The following is a 17,126-nucleotide window of genomic DNA, read 5'->3' as shown; positions in this document are numbered from 1 at the left end:
CAAATCTATATCTATTGAGATGAAAGCATATCCTACAAGTGTAATGTTTAAATCTATAGTGAGAGATATGTTTGTTTACTTTTTACTTTTTACATATTAAATATTGATTGTGATTTTTAAAATGTATAACCATATGATTATGTCTCTCTCTATAAGTTATAATTTCATTACATACAAAACATGATAAAGGTTTACTTTGGCACTCATTACAACTCCAACACAAAGCTTTATCTTTACATTTTTCGCATTTAGTACTAATCATTTTATTTGTGAAAATTTACATAAATAATAATATTTCAAAGTTTGATGTATAAAAAAGAATGTGCAGGAAAACAACGGGAACATTCTATCTGGAAGTGATCAAGTCCAATCTAGAAGTGGACAAGTCGAATCTCAAAGTGAGCAAGCTCGAATTGGAAGAGGTCAAACCAATCTGGAAGTGAACAAGTCCAATCTGGAAGTGGACAAATCCAATCTGGAAGTGGGAATACCCAATTCGGAAGTGGACAAGCTCAATCTAGTTCTACTAGCATGACGGTCCAAATGTTAAAAAATTAAAACAAACCAAAGGAAGAAATCAAAGCAGTAGATAAAGAAAGACAAAAGGTAGAATTAGAAAAATCTTTAGAATGAATCAGAAGGTTTAATCAAATAAAGGAAGAGATAAAAGAATCATATGATAAACAGGATGCAAAATTAAAGCAGCGAGAAGAAGATATGCGTGAGTCTTTGCGAAAGACTGAAGCAAAATACTTTCCAGATTTAGGTCAATCTACAGACTTAGATCAATCTAAATTTTCAGATTTAGACTCAATTTCATCTGATGATTTTGTCTATGTCTAAAAGCCTAAAACAAATAAGATTAGAAGTGGAGAATGTAATCTGGAGTTAACTCAAAAGAATTATGCTAGACATATTCAACCACTTAAACATGAAAAGAATGAGCGAGTATATAATAGAATTAAAATTATTGAGAGTGCTAAGGAAGAGGGAATAAAAGTTACTAGTGATGATATAGAGCAAAAGTTAATTAAGAATTATCCTGAACTAGAAGGAATAAACTATTCTGATAGATGTGACATGTATCTCGATAATAGTACTGAACATAATAAACATATAAAAACATTAAAACATAGGAATAATGTAAGACTAGTTAATGAGGAATTACAAAAGAAGGGGACTAAGTTTGAATGTGTAACATGCAAGTCTACTCTTAGCCAATATAGTGTGGATCAAAATTTAAAAACAAAGATGCATCTAGATAATGTTAATGGTAAAGATAAAGATATAGATAAGGATAAAATAACTGAAGATAACGGTGAAACACGGTCAGACACCCATGATATAACTGAAGGATGTTGCAATATATGTAATACCAGAATAAATGTAATATCACAATAAAAATGAAAACAATGGATCAGATGAACATAAAAAACTGTTAATCAGAAAAAGACTTGTTGATGGTAAGTGGCGAGATAAAGTTACTAAGTTGGGATTAGAACATAATATGAAGTATAATCAAATAATGATAACAAGTAGTAATTATGAAGATATTAATTTCTTGAATGTATTAGAGGAAATGTATAACATAAATCCCCAAATCAAGTTTAACACCTTTGATGTAGTAAAGTATACAAAACCTACAGATGATAAGTTAGAAGAAAACGAATTCACATTTCGACTAATGACTAGACAATATAATGGTCCTCATGACTTGGATATGTTGATTAGTGAACTAGAGACTAGAATGCAAGAACAAGAGATGAATCAATGTGGTTGGAGCATGGAAAGATTTGTTACGAGAACTATGTATACACATAGGTTTTCCCCTTCTGGTTGTTATACTACTGAGTTACCATTCTCGTCTAGATATGTACTTAATATACATTATACTGATAATAAATGTTTAGTGTGGTGTTTAATTGTTTATCTACATCATGCATCCTGTGATCCAAATAGAGTTAGTAGATATAATAAACCAGAGTATATTATTGAGATAAAATTGCCAAAGCTTCCACATTCATATGTGATGCTTCCATATCCAGATGCTATAAGTAAAACATTGAGTGATAAAGAGTGTGTAACATTAAACAAATTTGGGTTAAAGAGACGTAAAGGTATATTCCCATATGAATGGTTTGATAGTGTAGATAAACTATATGAATCAACATTACCACCCAAGGAAGCATTCTATTCTAAGTTGAAACAAAGTGGTATTACAGACAAAGAATATAAAAAGCAATAGATTGTTGGAATAATACTGGATGAGAGACAAAAAAGGATTATATGATGTTATATCTCAAAACAGATGTGTTATTATCGGTAGATGTATTTGAAAGGTTAAAAGATAAGTGTTTAGAATATTATGAAATAGATCCTTGTTATACATATTCTATTCCTGGATTAACTTGGTTATGTGGAATGAAATATACTAATATTAGACTTAAATATTATAAAGAAAACACAGTTAATATTTATGATACAATACAACATGGTAATAGAGGTGGGTTAGCTTCACTATTAGGTGATTGTCATGTAAAATGTAAAAATAATAAAATAAATCCTGAGTATACAGGGAAAACGAATTATCTAAAATACTTAGACTTCAACTCATTATACGCTTCTGCTATGGTTCAAGCTTTACCTGCTGGTGAGATCAAAGTATGTGACGGCAATGATTATACCCACTCTAGCTCCACAAAAGGTTATATCTACATCACTGATGTGAAGTATAATGATGAGTTGAAACAAAAGACAAAGAAATATCCATTCTTTCCAGAAAAGACAAAGACTAACATTAATCAGTTTACAGACTATCAAAATGAAAATAAAAAGAAAGGATACAAACCAAATGAGAAATTAATGTTAAAGTTAACAGATAAGGTAGATTATGTAATTGATGGAGAGATGTTAGATTGGTATTTAGCCAGTGGTTTGAAGTTGGAAGATAATACAATTAAGCAAAAGTTAGAGTATAGTAAGAGTGAGTGGTTAAAGCCTTATATTGAGTTTAATTTTCAGAAAAGAAAAGAAGCTAAAGCTAAGGGTGATAAATTGGGAGATGTATTCTTTAAACTGACGAATAATGCCTTCTATAGAAAAACAAAAGAAAATGTATACAATAGACAAGATGTAGAGTTAGTTAATGAAGTAGATAGATACATTAAATTAGTAGAAAATATTAGTTTAAAATATGTTGTAGAGATTGATGATGATCTATTGGCTGTACAAAAACTGGAGGTTACGTTCAGTTAGGTAAATTTAATTATATTGTTTTGTTATATTAGAAAAAACTAAACTAATTATGTATAAAGCTATATATGATTACTTTGAGAAAGAGTTAGATTGTAGTTATCATTATACAGATACTGAGAGTATATTTATAAACATAAAAGTGCCTTTAGATAGTAATATAGAAACTGAAATGTATAAGATAAAGATTTTTTTACATAATAATGAGTTAGGTAAGATGAAGGATGAATTACCTAATGATACTATTATAGAAGCCTGCTTCCTTAAAACTAAAGCATATTGTTATAATACAGTTAAAGAAGAAGATGAGAAAAAGTTAAAAGGTACAACCAAAGCTACTATTAAAAATCAAATTACTATTGAAGACTTTAAAAACGCTACATATGAAGCTAAAAATAAATATGTTACAAATTTTACTATTGATAGTAAGAAACACCATTTAGAAACAAAAAAACAATATAAAAAAGCCATGGATCCATTTTATGATAAAGGTATTAAAAGTTGTAATGGTGAGTTTAGATTTTACAATTAATTTTTATATAAAAATTATCAAAATTTAAAATTTATAAAAGAGTTACGCTGGTTTTTTGTTCAAGTTATCCACGCAGTGGTTACACAGATCCACGAAGTGGTTACACCAATTTTCGCAAGTTGGTTATACGTGCTTGTTACACGGTCTAACTAGTTTTATACTAGTATCTGGGGACGTCCACTAGAGTCAGTGGGGATAGAACCCAAACTATCCGTCTGATAACAGTTAATTACCAGCTTAACTCGACACTAGTTGTTTGCACTAAGTGAGACAAGAAATGATAGATTTTAAATATAAAAGAAGTGAATATAGAGTAGTGGATATATAAAGGGAATTAGAGTAATGTGTATATTGGTACCGTATCGCGGCTCTATGCTGCGGAGGTACCAATATATACATTACTAACGCGAGTCAAAAACATAGAGCAAGATTCAGAGTACCCGGGCCGAGGAATTGGGCCAAAATTATGTAAGATCAGCGGCAACTAGCGTTGACAAGTCGGAAAATTCACCGCAATTTTCTTACATAATTTTGCGTTGAATGCGTTGAATTTAAACACAAAAATTCAACGCATTCAACGCAAAATTATGTAAGAAATGGCGGTGAATTTTCCAACTTGTCAACGCTAGTTGCCGCTGATCTTACATATTTAGCGTTGAATTTAGCGTAGATCTTACATATTTAGCGTAGAATTTAGCGTAGATCTTACATAATTAGCGTTGAATTTAGCGTAGATCTTACATATTTTTGCGTTGAATTTAGCGTTGATCTTACATATTTAGCGTAGAATTTAGCGTAGATCTTACATAATTAGCGTTGAATTTAGCGTAGATCTTACATAATTTTGCGTTGAATTTAGCGTTGATCTTACAAAAAATCAACGCGTAGAACTCTCGGTATGGGACTCGAACCACTGACCTCCTGTTTACTTGTCGCCTCTTCTACCATTGCGCCACCGTACCTTGGTTTCCTTAAGAGCCGCAATCCTTATAAAGCGTAGATCTTACATATTTTGCGTTGAAATTAGCGTAGATCTTACATATTTTGCGTTGATTTTAGCGTAGATCTTACATATACTGCATTGAATTAAGCGTAGAACTTGCATATATTTCGTTGAATTTAGCCTAGATCTTACATATTTTTCGTTGAATTTAGCCGAGCACTTACATAATTTCAACGTATTCAACGCATTTATCATGTGAGAAGTACTGGGAAAAATTTAAAATTTTTTAAAGTTTTGAAAAAATTTTGAATTCCTAAAATGGTCTGAAATGGTTTTTGCAAATGGAAGAGAGCAAATGGTTATTTTTTGCTGACTTCATTTTTCTCAATTGTGCAGTATAGGGGTCGAAAATTAATTTTTCGAAAAAACCTTGAAAAATTTGAAATCATCAAATGGTCTGAATTGGATTTTGCACAATAAAAGAGCACTAAAAAAGATTTTTTCTGACTTCTTGTTTCTCACCTTAGGAGTATAGGGTTCGAAATAGTGAAAAAATTAATTTTTCGAAAAAAAACTTGAAAAAGTTTTGAAATCATACAATGGTCTGAAACGGATTTTGCGCTTTGAAAGAGCACTAAAAAGTGATTTTTCTCACCTGTGCAGTAGAGGGTCGAAACAGTTATAAATTCAACGCTAAATATGTAAGATCTACGCCAAAATTCAACGCGAAATTATGTAAGATTAGCGTTGAATGCGTTGAATATATGTAAGATCTACGCTAAATTCAACGCTAAATATGTAAGATCTACGCTAAAATTCAACGCTAAATATGTAAGATCTACGCCAAAATTCAACGCAAAATTATGTAAGATTAGCGTTGAATGCGTTGAATTTATGTAAAATCTACGCTAATATTCAACGCTAAATATGTATGATCTACGCCAAAATTCAACGCAAAATTATGTAAGATTAGCGTTGAATGCGTTGAATTTATGTAAGATCTACGCTAAAATTCAACGCTCAATATGTAAGATCTACGCTAAATTTCAACGCAAATTATATAAGATTGGCGTTGAATGCGTTGAATTTATGTAAGATCTACGCTAAATTCAACGCTAAATATGTAGGATTGGCGTCGAATGCGTTGAATATATGTAAGATCTACGCTAAATTCAACGCTAAATATGTAAGATCTACGCTAAAATTCAACGCTAAATATGTAAGATCTGCGCCAAAATTCAACGCAAAATTATGTAAGATTAGCGTTGAGTGCGTTGAATTTATGTAAGATCTACGCTAAAATTCAACGCTAAATATGTAAGATCTACGCCAAAATTCAACGCAAAATTATGTAAGATTAGTGTTGAATGCGTTGAATATATGTAAGATCTACGCTAAATTCAACGCTAAATATGTAAGATCTACGCTAAAATTCAACGCTAAATATGTAAGATCTACGCCAAAATTCAACGCAAAATTATGTAAGATTAGCGTTGAATGCGTTGAATTTATGTAAGATCTACGCTAATATTCAACGCTAAATATGTAAGATCTACGCCAAAATTCAACGCAAAATTATGTAAGATTAGCGTTGAATGCGTTGAATATATGTAAGATCTACGCTAAATTCAACGCTAAATATGTAAGATCTACGCTAAAATTCAACGCTAAATATGTAAGATCTGCGCAAAATTCAACGCAAAATTATGTAAGATTAGCGTTGAGTGCGTTGAATTTATGTAAGATCTACGCTAAAATTCAACGCTAAATATGTAAGATCTACGCCAAAATTCAACGCGAAATTATGTAAGATTAGCGTTGAATGCGTTGAATTTATGTAAGATCTACGCTAAATTCAACGTTAAATATGTAAGATCTACGCTAAAATTCAACGCTAAATATGTAAGATCTACGCCAAAATTCAACGCAAAATTATGTAAGATTAGCGTTGAATGCGTTGAATTTATGTAAGATCTACGCTTAAGCGTAGATCTTACATAAATTCTACGCATTCAACGCCAATCTTACATAATTTTGCGTTTTTTAGCGTTGACACCTCGGCCCGGGTAACAGCTGTTTTAAATAACGAATTCAGTCATTATACTTTAACGCATAGAAAAGAATGAAAAGAGCATCGACAAAATGAGAAAAAAGAGTCTTTTCCAGGCCACACTTCATTTGGCAATTGGTTTCGTTTATGCGATTACAAGTAAATGTGACCCGAGAACAGAGTAAGCTCACAAGACTAATCGTGTTGAAATAGCTGGTATCAATATATTCTCGCCATTGCAGTCCTGTTTTAACCGATTGTCTCCAACGGTTTTCTCATTGAGTTGTTGCTACATAGATTGTTCTTTGTGGTCAGTTTTGTGTCCGCGTTCTTTTAATTGGATTTGTCCTCGTTTCAGCAACAAAATCTTTCAATTGACAATTATCTTGGTTATCATGACTTTACAACAGATTAGCCGTTCAATTATTCAAATTTCAGCAGTCCGTTTCTTTTCTTCTTAACAAGAAGCAGGCCTTTATTACAATTTGCTCTTTTTCTCCCCCCCCCCCCCCCACCTTAAGTCAGGTAAGGACAAAAACTTGTGATTGGAGGAATTTACATAGGTAGAAGGTTTTCTTCTGGAAACATACTGTTTTTTGTTGGTTTTCAGTTGATTATCCTTTCAAATTGAGCATTTTTTAGTTGCTCGAGCAAGTAACATCGTCAATTGGATTCTAGTTTGAAGCCCCAACAATTGGGTGAGAAAAACATCAGAGCGCTAATAATTGTCCTCCTCACTGATTGAGTGCCAGAAGAAAACGATTTTTGAATCCATGCCAGTATGCCTTTAGTCTACAGGTACGCTGCCCTCTCAAGATTGGTAACAAATATTTGGTTAATTTTGTCCGATTACTACCCGAACGTCAAAAGATTTTTTTCAAGGGTTGAAAGCCCAATTTTTAAAACGAAACAATCTCCATTAAAATCTAGTTCCTCTTATGCACCAATTTGACGCCTATAAGATTGCAAAATTCAATCTCAGTTTGACCCAAATGATGATAATGCTGTATGGATTGTCGCATTTAGAAGCGCGTCTGTTTGCCAGTCTTCTGAGAAAAATTTTGCTTTCTCTGGCCATCATAACGTCAACACTGAAAATTAACGGAGTAAAAGCGAGATGTTTTGTGTGGTAAGCCTCGGAGCATTTTCTCCTCTTTTTCTCCAGCGCATCTTTCCAACACATCCTCTGGTTTTTTATTTGTGTATGAATTTGACTCAGTGTTTGCGACACCAAAATCAAACACGGTAATTTTTTGCGAGCTCAAGACACCTCATTTGAGAAGATCAGCTGTCTGATTCTCTGAAGGTTTGCGAATTACTGGCTTTTATTGAGTGTGAGTTCATGCAAGGCGCAATAGATTGCCCAATAGATGCTTACTTTTTTTTATGCCATTGTATAATCAGGCCTCCTTTTTGCAGATCAGTGCATGCTAAACATGGAAATCTTCATCACAACAGTCAAATTTTACAGGGAATTTTGTTAGGGGGAAAACCCTATCTTAGCGCCATGAAATCTTAGAAGTCCTTTCTCATCAAAACAAAGTTGTCTCTCTCTTTTGCTGTTAACCCACAAGAGTTTCCCGTTTTAATTCGGCTCCATTCTTTTCCTCTCTAACTTGCATGGTTGTTTTAAAAAACCATTATATGTATTGCTCAGCTGGGTCTAATTTTTGAGCTGAAAAATTTGTTTTCTCATGCAAATGTGAAGACATTTCAATCTGATCACTAGCATTTACTACTGGGTTAGGTATACTCGATCCTCCATACTGAGCAATTTAACTACAAAGATTTCGTTAGTGATTGCTCACATTATATCGGTTATAGTTAATATGAATTTGTTTTTTGTTTAATATTCTAGTGGTTTCGAAAACTCATCTGGGACAACTCTCATAAAACATTCCATTTTGCCTGAACTGTTTTAGTGGACACCGCCCGAGAAGCTCTCATGAGGACAGAAATTGGCTGCAGTGCTCAAAAATTGAATCTTAGACTGCCATTTTCTGATCATTTTGTCATTTTGTACTTCAAGGTAGTTTCACGCCAACCAAGCTTTCAAGATAACGTTTTTCAGTTACGATTTTCAAACCTGTTTCCTCAAAGCAAGGCTTGGCTTAATCAACATAGTCTGGATGAACAAAAAGTAAGCTCATTTTTGACTCAGGGTGATAGCCTTAATTTGGCCCCTCCTCAAGTATTTGTCGCAACCCTTGTTTTAAATCATCAGATTTTTCACAATCCCATCTGCATAAAATCTTTGTGAGTGTCATGAGGTGCAATTCTTTCTTGTTAGAGGCAATAGAGCAACATCAAAAAAAAAATTTTGATAAAGGGTTGCCCTGAGTTATCCGCTCTGACTTTTTGTAGCGCGGAACTTCTTTTTATAGAGTTAAATGCATTTTCTGCATCAAGCAGCCAGAGACCAAAAGCATTGGAGTACTTTTTCTTGACCAACTCTCGGAGACCATGAATCGATCCCTCAATTCTACATGACATTCCGCCCGCAAAATGTTATGACTTAAACGCACTCGACAAGTCATCACCAGTCAAATTAGCTACTGCTTTACAGAATAATTTTTGCAATGTTTCGCCAATGCCGATTGTACAGAATCCTGGCTGTTTGTCCAATGCAATAGGTCTACATGAGAACAAGGATCTGATTTTACGCAACGAAGTGATTTTGTTTGCGATTAAATCTGGGAGACTAAGTCTCTCCTTGTAGAGCTTTCGGGCTCAAACCTAATTAACGCACCAAACGAGTGGTTGGCGTTTGATTCAGATGGTCCCGAGTTACCAAAAGTTTTGGGGCCTCTTTTTCTATCGTACTACTTGTTATATTCAGTTTTTCGAGAGGAGGAAATTCTGATATGTTGATTGCCTCCTCACATATTAATCGGGTTGTTTTTCCTGCAAATTTCGCTGACCTTTCTTCAGTCTTTTGAATCAAGAGTCTTAAGAACAGTCGTTGTGCTTTAATCTGCAAGGAACCTTCTTTCAATTTTAAAATTTTTCTTGTTGAACCATCTTCACAAACCCTTGGTGTCTCTCCTCTGGTTTGCTCTTTTGAGGTCTAACAGCTTTGTTCGAGAATTGAGTGCATCTCTTAAAAATTTGAATAACGGATAGAATTTCTTCCATTGACCACTTAATCTATTTTCAATTGTATTTTTAACACGTTTTGAGTGTCTCACTTTGTTGTCGCCGTAAAGTATGAGAGCCGAAAGATCCAAAAGTTGTTCTAATGGAATATTAGATCACTGGAACATCTCAACTTTGCAATTTAACATCTCTACTAGCTTTTTACCATTTTTTCCCATGATAATCTATGAAATTCGCGTGTGCAAACAGTGTCGCATATACTTTCCCAAAGCATTTTGTTCTAATGTGGCATAGTGTAATTTTGTTTTTTTTTAAGTGGAAAAATTTCTGTTTATTCAAAGATTCCTTCTCTGCATTTGATAACAACTTATCTGCATGATTATTGCCACTTAGATTAAGCCTCGCTTAATCTTGTGCTAAACAAATAGAAGATGACTCAAATGCTTTCAATTGCTCGGGATTTTCAAAAACGTTTTGGATGAAGTAGTTTATTTCGTCGGTCATAACTGTATGCTGCTTAAATTTTCTACCATTTGAACATGAATCCAAACTGAATAAGAGTGAAAATTGGTGTCATATTTTTTTCCAAGTCACATAAGATACTCTTGGTTGATTGTTTTTGAGCCCTGTATTTTTTGCTCTTATTTTTTTATTGTGACAAGGTATTCAGATTTCAGTACTCTTATGAACGTGGCACTCCGAAATCGTGGATTTCTTTGTTTTAGCTATCACTGATTTCGACGGATTCATAAACAGTCTGGATCTTCTCTGTTGCATCAAGCTGTGGAGCTTGCTCAGAACTAAATGTGTTCTTTATGTTAAAAAGTAAATTAATTTTTCCGGTGGGGTTGACTTTGATGGGTTTGACTTTGATGGGGTTGACTTCGTCCTCATTTTTGTTTTAACTTCTTCATCATTGCCATCCATTTATTGGTATCTTTGGTTAATTCTATTGCATTTTGTCAGCTCAAACGTCTTTCAGCTTTTGCTTTTACTTTTGTTCATGAAATTTATATTTTTTAGTTGCCTAGGTAGTTTTTGTTCTGGGAATGTGGAAAAGAATGTTCAGATTGAAAATTTTGCAATTCGGTTGTCTTTTATTTTGACTCAATCAACTATATGTGTCCAGTGGTAATTACACTGATTGCAATATAGCTTTATAAGTTGCCAGCTTTATAAGCTGCAGATTATCATTTTTTTGGCGAAATGTAAACCAATGGTACTCTGGAACGATTGCTAATTTTAAATTTAGCTTGATTGATTTGTGACGTACTACAAGGGATAAATTCTGGGTCCAAAGCTCCGATAGAAACTTCATTCAATTTACCATGTCGCATAATTGGTGTCCCACTTTTCACCCATTTTCGACCCCCTATAACTCTACTCCAATTTTTCAACCCTCCACAATTTAAGTCATCTTCCAATTCGCCCATCTGTCATTTCACCTCCTCTGGAATCCATTTTTATAATTGGCAATATTAACTTAGTAAAATGATCATTTGGCCATGCCTTAGCAGCCCATGGAATTGATATTAAATTATTACAAAAAACACGGAATTAATTTATCCACTTAATTATGCGAAAACATGCTTGACTACTAACTTTCGGTGTAAAATGACAGAGGGGTGAAAAGATATGGGGTACCGATAAATTTTGCTGTGCGACTGATTGCAACTATCCTGTTAGCTCCTATTGAGGTTTAATTTGCAACCTCAAAGATAATAAATAGAATGCTACTTGTTTTTAGTAAACCAGTAGTAAACCAGTAATACTAATTTTGTTCTAAAGATTTGTATTATATGATTATCTAATTTAATTTTCTAGGTCTACTTTTGAGGTAGAGATTTGTCATTAAATCTTCTGCATAACAACCCATGTCTTTATTTTTTTCAGACTAAAAGATTTCGACCAGACCTCATACAACATTAAAAATGACTCCAACAGCACTCTCCGTCGGTTTTCACACTTATTATTCAAATTTGTTTTTAAAATTATGCCACGTAGACAGGTGGTTGTAGCATAACAAGTTTACTCTAGCCTAGACCTTGACTTATGAAATAACTTTGAGATCTCGGTATTGGGGGCTCAATATTCACTATGAATAAACGGTGCTGCATTAAAGTTATAGTCGATCTGTTTATGGGTCGAGTATGGACTTTTGATACCACAGTTACCACAGTTTGATTTCATAGATATGCGCTTTTTATGAGGGAGCAGAAAATTATTTTAAGTTCAAAAGGTGTTTTTACATAAAAAAATAAAGTTCTCACGCTCTTTATCCAATCCTATAAAAGCGGAGCACCAGAGAGCTCGAAACTGAACTGAATGTGAAAAACAAGGAAGGTCAGATTTAAAAACGATTTCAAATTGGCAAGAATTTTTGATTAAAAAAGTTTCTAATCTAAGCCATAAATTAATCTAGTGAGTTGGTCATTCAGCAAAAAAATATTTTTCCCGCTGTTCGTGGGCCAATTTGTTCAACTGGGGTCCTCTCAAAATTTTTACTCTTATTAAAAAATCAGACCCCCGTTAGACAAAAACGATCGAGAGTTCGCGAATTTTGTTAAATAGTCTGTTCTCGGAAAAGAATGAAATAAGGGGAATAACTTTTACTCGTTTTTCGCTTGAGCACAGTCTTGAGAGTTCGCATCTTTTCCGTTTGCCCCCCCAGTACGTTATTTGCCCCTCAATTACTGAACACTTGACATTACATAGCGAACCATCATTTAAAAGTATCGCACGTGCGTCTGGGGGTGCAAATAATAAGCTCCCACTAAGCTGGAGGGCACAAACGGAAAAGATCCGATACTTCATACTGTTTAATCAAGTAATTTTTGTTCGTGACACAATTTTCACCTCTTATGCTTTTAGTGGATGCAATTGAAAACTTCGTATATGTGAAGCTCCTGAGCGGAATTTTTTTAAAATTTCTTTTCGATGAGTCAAACTTTTGTATGAAAATTTTATTCTCAGTTTTCCAATAATTTTTGTTTTGATTCGCTGCATCGTAGCTATAATGGCAGTGCCATAGTTTAGAATCGCGTATTGTACCAATGGTTTAACATAAGTGTTGTATATTTTGATCTACTGTTTGTGAAGTGAAATTTTTCAATTTTCCTCAATTTATAGAAAAGTCCACAAATTTCTACCAATTTTTTCAACGCGTCTCAAGAGTTCTCTAAAATCTAAATTTTTGTGTCGTTGACCAAAAGTAATATAAACAACTTTGATTTTCGGTTCATTGTAAAGACATCATTTCTGTTGCTCCTAATTATTACAGTTATGGTCTTTCTTTTGTCCTAGTTTAATGTAAATTCATTCGATTTTAACCAATTTTGTGTTTGACATAAAAATTTATGACAAGCATTTAGTGCAAATTGAAGTATTATCGGCTTTGGAAATGATGTTTGAGAACGAGTTTTTTGTTTTCGGACAATTTATGTAAACAATGAAGAGAAGTAGGTTGAATAAAGACCCCTGTGTTACCTCGATTTCAACCTCTGACATTTGCGACTTCTTATGTCTGAATTCTTAGAACAGTTTTCTTTTTTCAAATAGGATTGTAAAAATTGTATTTACAGGACCCCATAACCCATATATTTTAAAGCACATTTTGAAGTAGTATTTTTCTGTCAAAAGTGTCGAAGGCCTTATGTAAATCTACAAGTGCAGAATGTGCGCTACGTAATGGAGTAGAGTGATGTTTGTATGAAATCTATTAAGTTGCTAACATCGTCCACAGGTTCTCTTTTCCCCTTAGATTTCCGACAGCCATTTTTTTCCGACTTTTTGCGCCAAAGAAGCTCAGAAAATTTTTCTAAAAAGGTAGCGTTTTAAAAGCACGAACTTGTTTTATGCTTTGATGTTATTCTAGTATAGTACAAACTGCAATTTTTGAATTTTATTTGTTTTGTACAAAAAACTAGTTTCATGTAGTTAGCTCTAGAGAGCAAATAAAACAAGAAATTACCAGGAACTTGTTCTTTTCTTTGTTTATAATTATCGTTGACTCCAAGACTCCAACAAAAACTCTCTCAATCACTTGTATTATATTTTTAAAATTTTTTTTGTCGTATTTTAATTACTTAATTCAACGCAGAAATTCAACGCTAATTGCAGTTCTGTTAATTTGTAAACCGAACTCATAATGATTGGATTGGTTTGAAAATTGTGCAACTGAGCACTGTTGAATATTTTTTTGACCGATACATCGTTGAAAAATTAATATTAGTTTTTGAAGAATCCTATAAAATATCCATTCAGTTTAGAGGATTCTTGCTAGATAATCATTCGTTTTGCAAATATTTTGCAAGATAATCATTCGTTTTGCAAGATTGTGGAAGACAACTTTGCGTTTTGCAACAATCTGGGAAGATAACCATTCGTTTTGCAGGAATCTTTCAAGAGAACTTTTGGTTTTGCAAGGGTTTTGCAAGATAACAATTCGTTTTGTCAGAATCTCGAATGATAATCATTCGTTTTCCAAGAATTTTGCAAGATAGTAATCCGTATTACAAGATTTTTGGAAGATAACCATTCGTATTACAGGAATCTGTTAAGAGAACTTTTCGTTTTGCCGAAATCTTACAAGATAATGATTCCTTTTGCAGATATCCTATAGAGTAACTATTTGCTTTGCAGGAATCTTGCAAGATAATCGTTCGCAAAGAAACTTCCTAGTTCTGGAGACCTTACACTTAGAGAATTAACGCTTAGAAGGTAAATGCCTATCTTGTAAGAATATTGTAAGACGAATGCTTATCTTGTAAGATTCTGACAGAATCTTACAAGATAAGCATCCCCAGTTTGCTCGGGTGGCAAAATGAGGTGGCAAAAAAATTCCGAAATTTGACAAATACATTTACTTTTTCAGTATTCCTTCATTTGCTATATCCGTATGTACATTTAACGCGTGTTTCGTTGAAATTTAGCAGGTTCAGGAAAAAAACCTTAAATTCAAAAAACTAACAATTTGCGTTGAAAAAGTGTACGCAATTTTTGTTCATAACTTGTTGGCTGCTTATAATCCAAACAGAATTTTTAACTGTTACTTGTTTCACCTATCGTTAAAAAAGATGATTTTTTGTCATTTTTGGTAGTATTTTCTATAAAAGTCAACAACAACTGCTACTTTGAGTTGATGTGTTAGGGTATCTTGAAGAGCGTGATTTAGGAGAAAGTAATAAACCGAAAGATAAATTTTGGTTTTACAAGAGTTTTGCAAGATAATGATTCGTTTTGCAAGCATATTTTATGATAACCATTCGTTTTGCCAGAATCTGGATTGTTAACCATTCGTTTTGCAAGAATTTTGCAAGATAGTAATCCGTATTAAAAGATTTTTGGAAGATAACAATTCGTATTACAGGAATCTGTTAAGAGAACTTTTCGTTTTGCCGAAATCTTACAAGATAATTATTCGGTTTACAGAAATCCTATAGAGTAACTATTTGCTTTGCAGGAATCTTGCAAGATAACCATTCGTTCTGCAGAAATCTTGCAAGATAATCGTTCGCAAAGAAACTTCCTAGTTCTGGAGATCTTACACTTAGAGAAATAACGCTAAAACGGTCGCAATATTTGATGGTTCTAATTAAAACACGTTTATTTGTTTCTTTTCGTGTATCAAAAACCGTCCCGATAAAAGTTACTTTCTTTTACTTTTGACATTCAAATTGCTTACTTCAAAAACAAGAACAGATTGACACAATTTTTTTATATTCGTCAAACTATTTAAAACTATTACTTATGACTAATTTTCGAACCTCATAAATCAGATAAAGTTGGCGTTATATCAGCGTTTTAAACTTAATTCTAAATAATGCAAACATCACATAATTTCAGATAAGAGGGAATCAGTTGTGGAGTTTTCAGCAGCAGAAATTTTAGCAACTGATCTAGCGGAAAATTATTTTTAATAAAGAGAGCAGCGAAAAAGTCCAACTGTTAATCTTTTGATTATTTCTTCCACAAACGAGGGTCACATTCGTCTCTTTCTTTGATTCGTATTTAGGTTACAAGCGACTCTATTTATCATTTGTTGCGGAATGATCACATTAATCTGGGATTATAGTGTCATAGTTATATTTTTGAAGAGATATAATTCCAATTATTGCCGCTAAGAGAGGGAAACCTTCCTTTTTGAGATATACATACAAGTTAATTGAGATATATTGTTGTTACTGAGTTTATTGTTTTCCATTTATGCTAATTATTATAGGACCACGGAACACCAAAGGGAGAAGTTGGTCAGCTGAATCGAGAAGACAAATTCTTGGTGCGGATGTACACACAAGAGAGCCGGCCTAATAATAAGTTTGCCTGTCTCGGGACAGCAATTGGGAATCGAACCTTCATTACTTCAGGAACATGCCTCCAAAACGGTAGGAATATTATTGAAAAATTTATTTAAAAAAATTATAAAAAGAGATTTATGAAAAAACATTCATCTGCAGTGACAATGAAACAATATGAAAGCTCTGGCGTATCAGTTTTTCTTAAATATCTTAATTGATTTGACAAGATTTTTATGATATTGTATTTCTATATGATTTGACCCATCTATATAAAATGCGCAGAGATACAAAAAATGATGTTAAAAGCCCTCGAGAATATAAATACGCCCATCTATATAAAACAATGCGACTCGGTAAGGTGCAACTGCACAAAAGGTTCCGACCCCGCCCATCCACAATTTCGGCATGATTGTCTACCGAATGAGGAACATAGAAAAACCCAAAAAAGTGGCGTATGAACGAAAAGATAGCCTTCAAAGCAAATAACTCAGTGGTGGAGTGAATGATGGTGCACTAGATTGCTGAGATATGCCAATATTAAGAAAGCGAGTTAAGACGAACAACAAAATCAAACAACGACAACAAACATTAATTACACCAAAAACTTTATGTCCGTTTAAAAAACAAAACTTAATAACAAAGTCAAAATAGCGTCAGATAAAACTGATATTAAACAAATTGAATTTAAATTCACCAGAAAAGATATGAGACTAATCAAAAAAAAAGCTTGGTAACAATTAGACGATAAAGAACAAAAACAGTAAAATTGTAAAATTCGCTCATTTTTTTTTAAAACAATTAATTTCAAAGCAATGAAAACCATTAGAAATCATCTAAAATATCCCATTGGTGTACAATTACCAGTGCTTCTATTGAAAGAAATAAGGGTTGCCGGTATTAATTTTTTTATGCGGTTACAAAAAGAACAACAAATAGACAACAAATAGACAACAATCA

At 33.1% G+C, this 17,126-nt stretch overlaps 1 protein-coding gene across 1 annotated transcript in view; it reads left to right on the top strand.

Annotated features, from left to right (window-relative positions):
- Positions 1 to 328: 328 nt before the first annotated feature.
- The window catches only part of LOC142357052 (uncharacterized), a gene marked incomplete at both ends in the record, with an annotated part of 33,703 nt that continues 16,905 nt past the window's right edge, over positions 329 to 17,126 (top strand). The window contains 2 exons of the mRNA XM_075408769.1: positions 329 to 520; positions 16,094 to 16,256. Of these exons, the coding sequence (XP_075264884.1) occupies positions 329 to 520; positions 16,094 to 16,256 (355 nt within the window). The remainder of the gene's footprint in view (positions 521 to 16,093; positions 16,257 to 17,126) is intronic.

This window comes from Convolutriloba macropyga, unplaced genomic scaffold (assembly GCF_964194025.1).
Source record: "Convolutriloba macropyga unplaced genomic scaffold, txConMacr16.3 SCAFFOLD_1912, whole genome shotgun sequence".
Taxonomy (NCBI): Eukaryota; Metazoa; Xenacoelomorpha; order Acoela; family Convolutidae; genus Convolutriloba; species Convolutriloba macropyga.
Note: the sequence above shows the minus strand (reverse complement) of the source record. Positions and strands in the feature narration are given on the sequence as shown.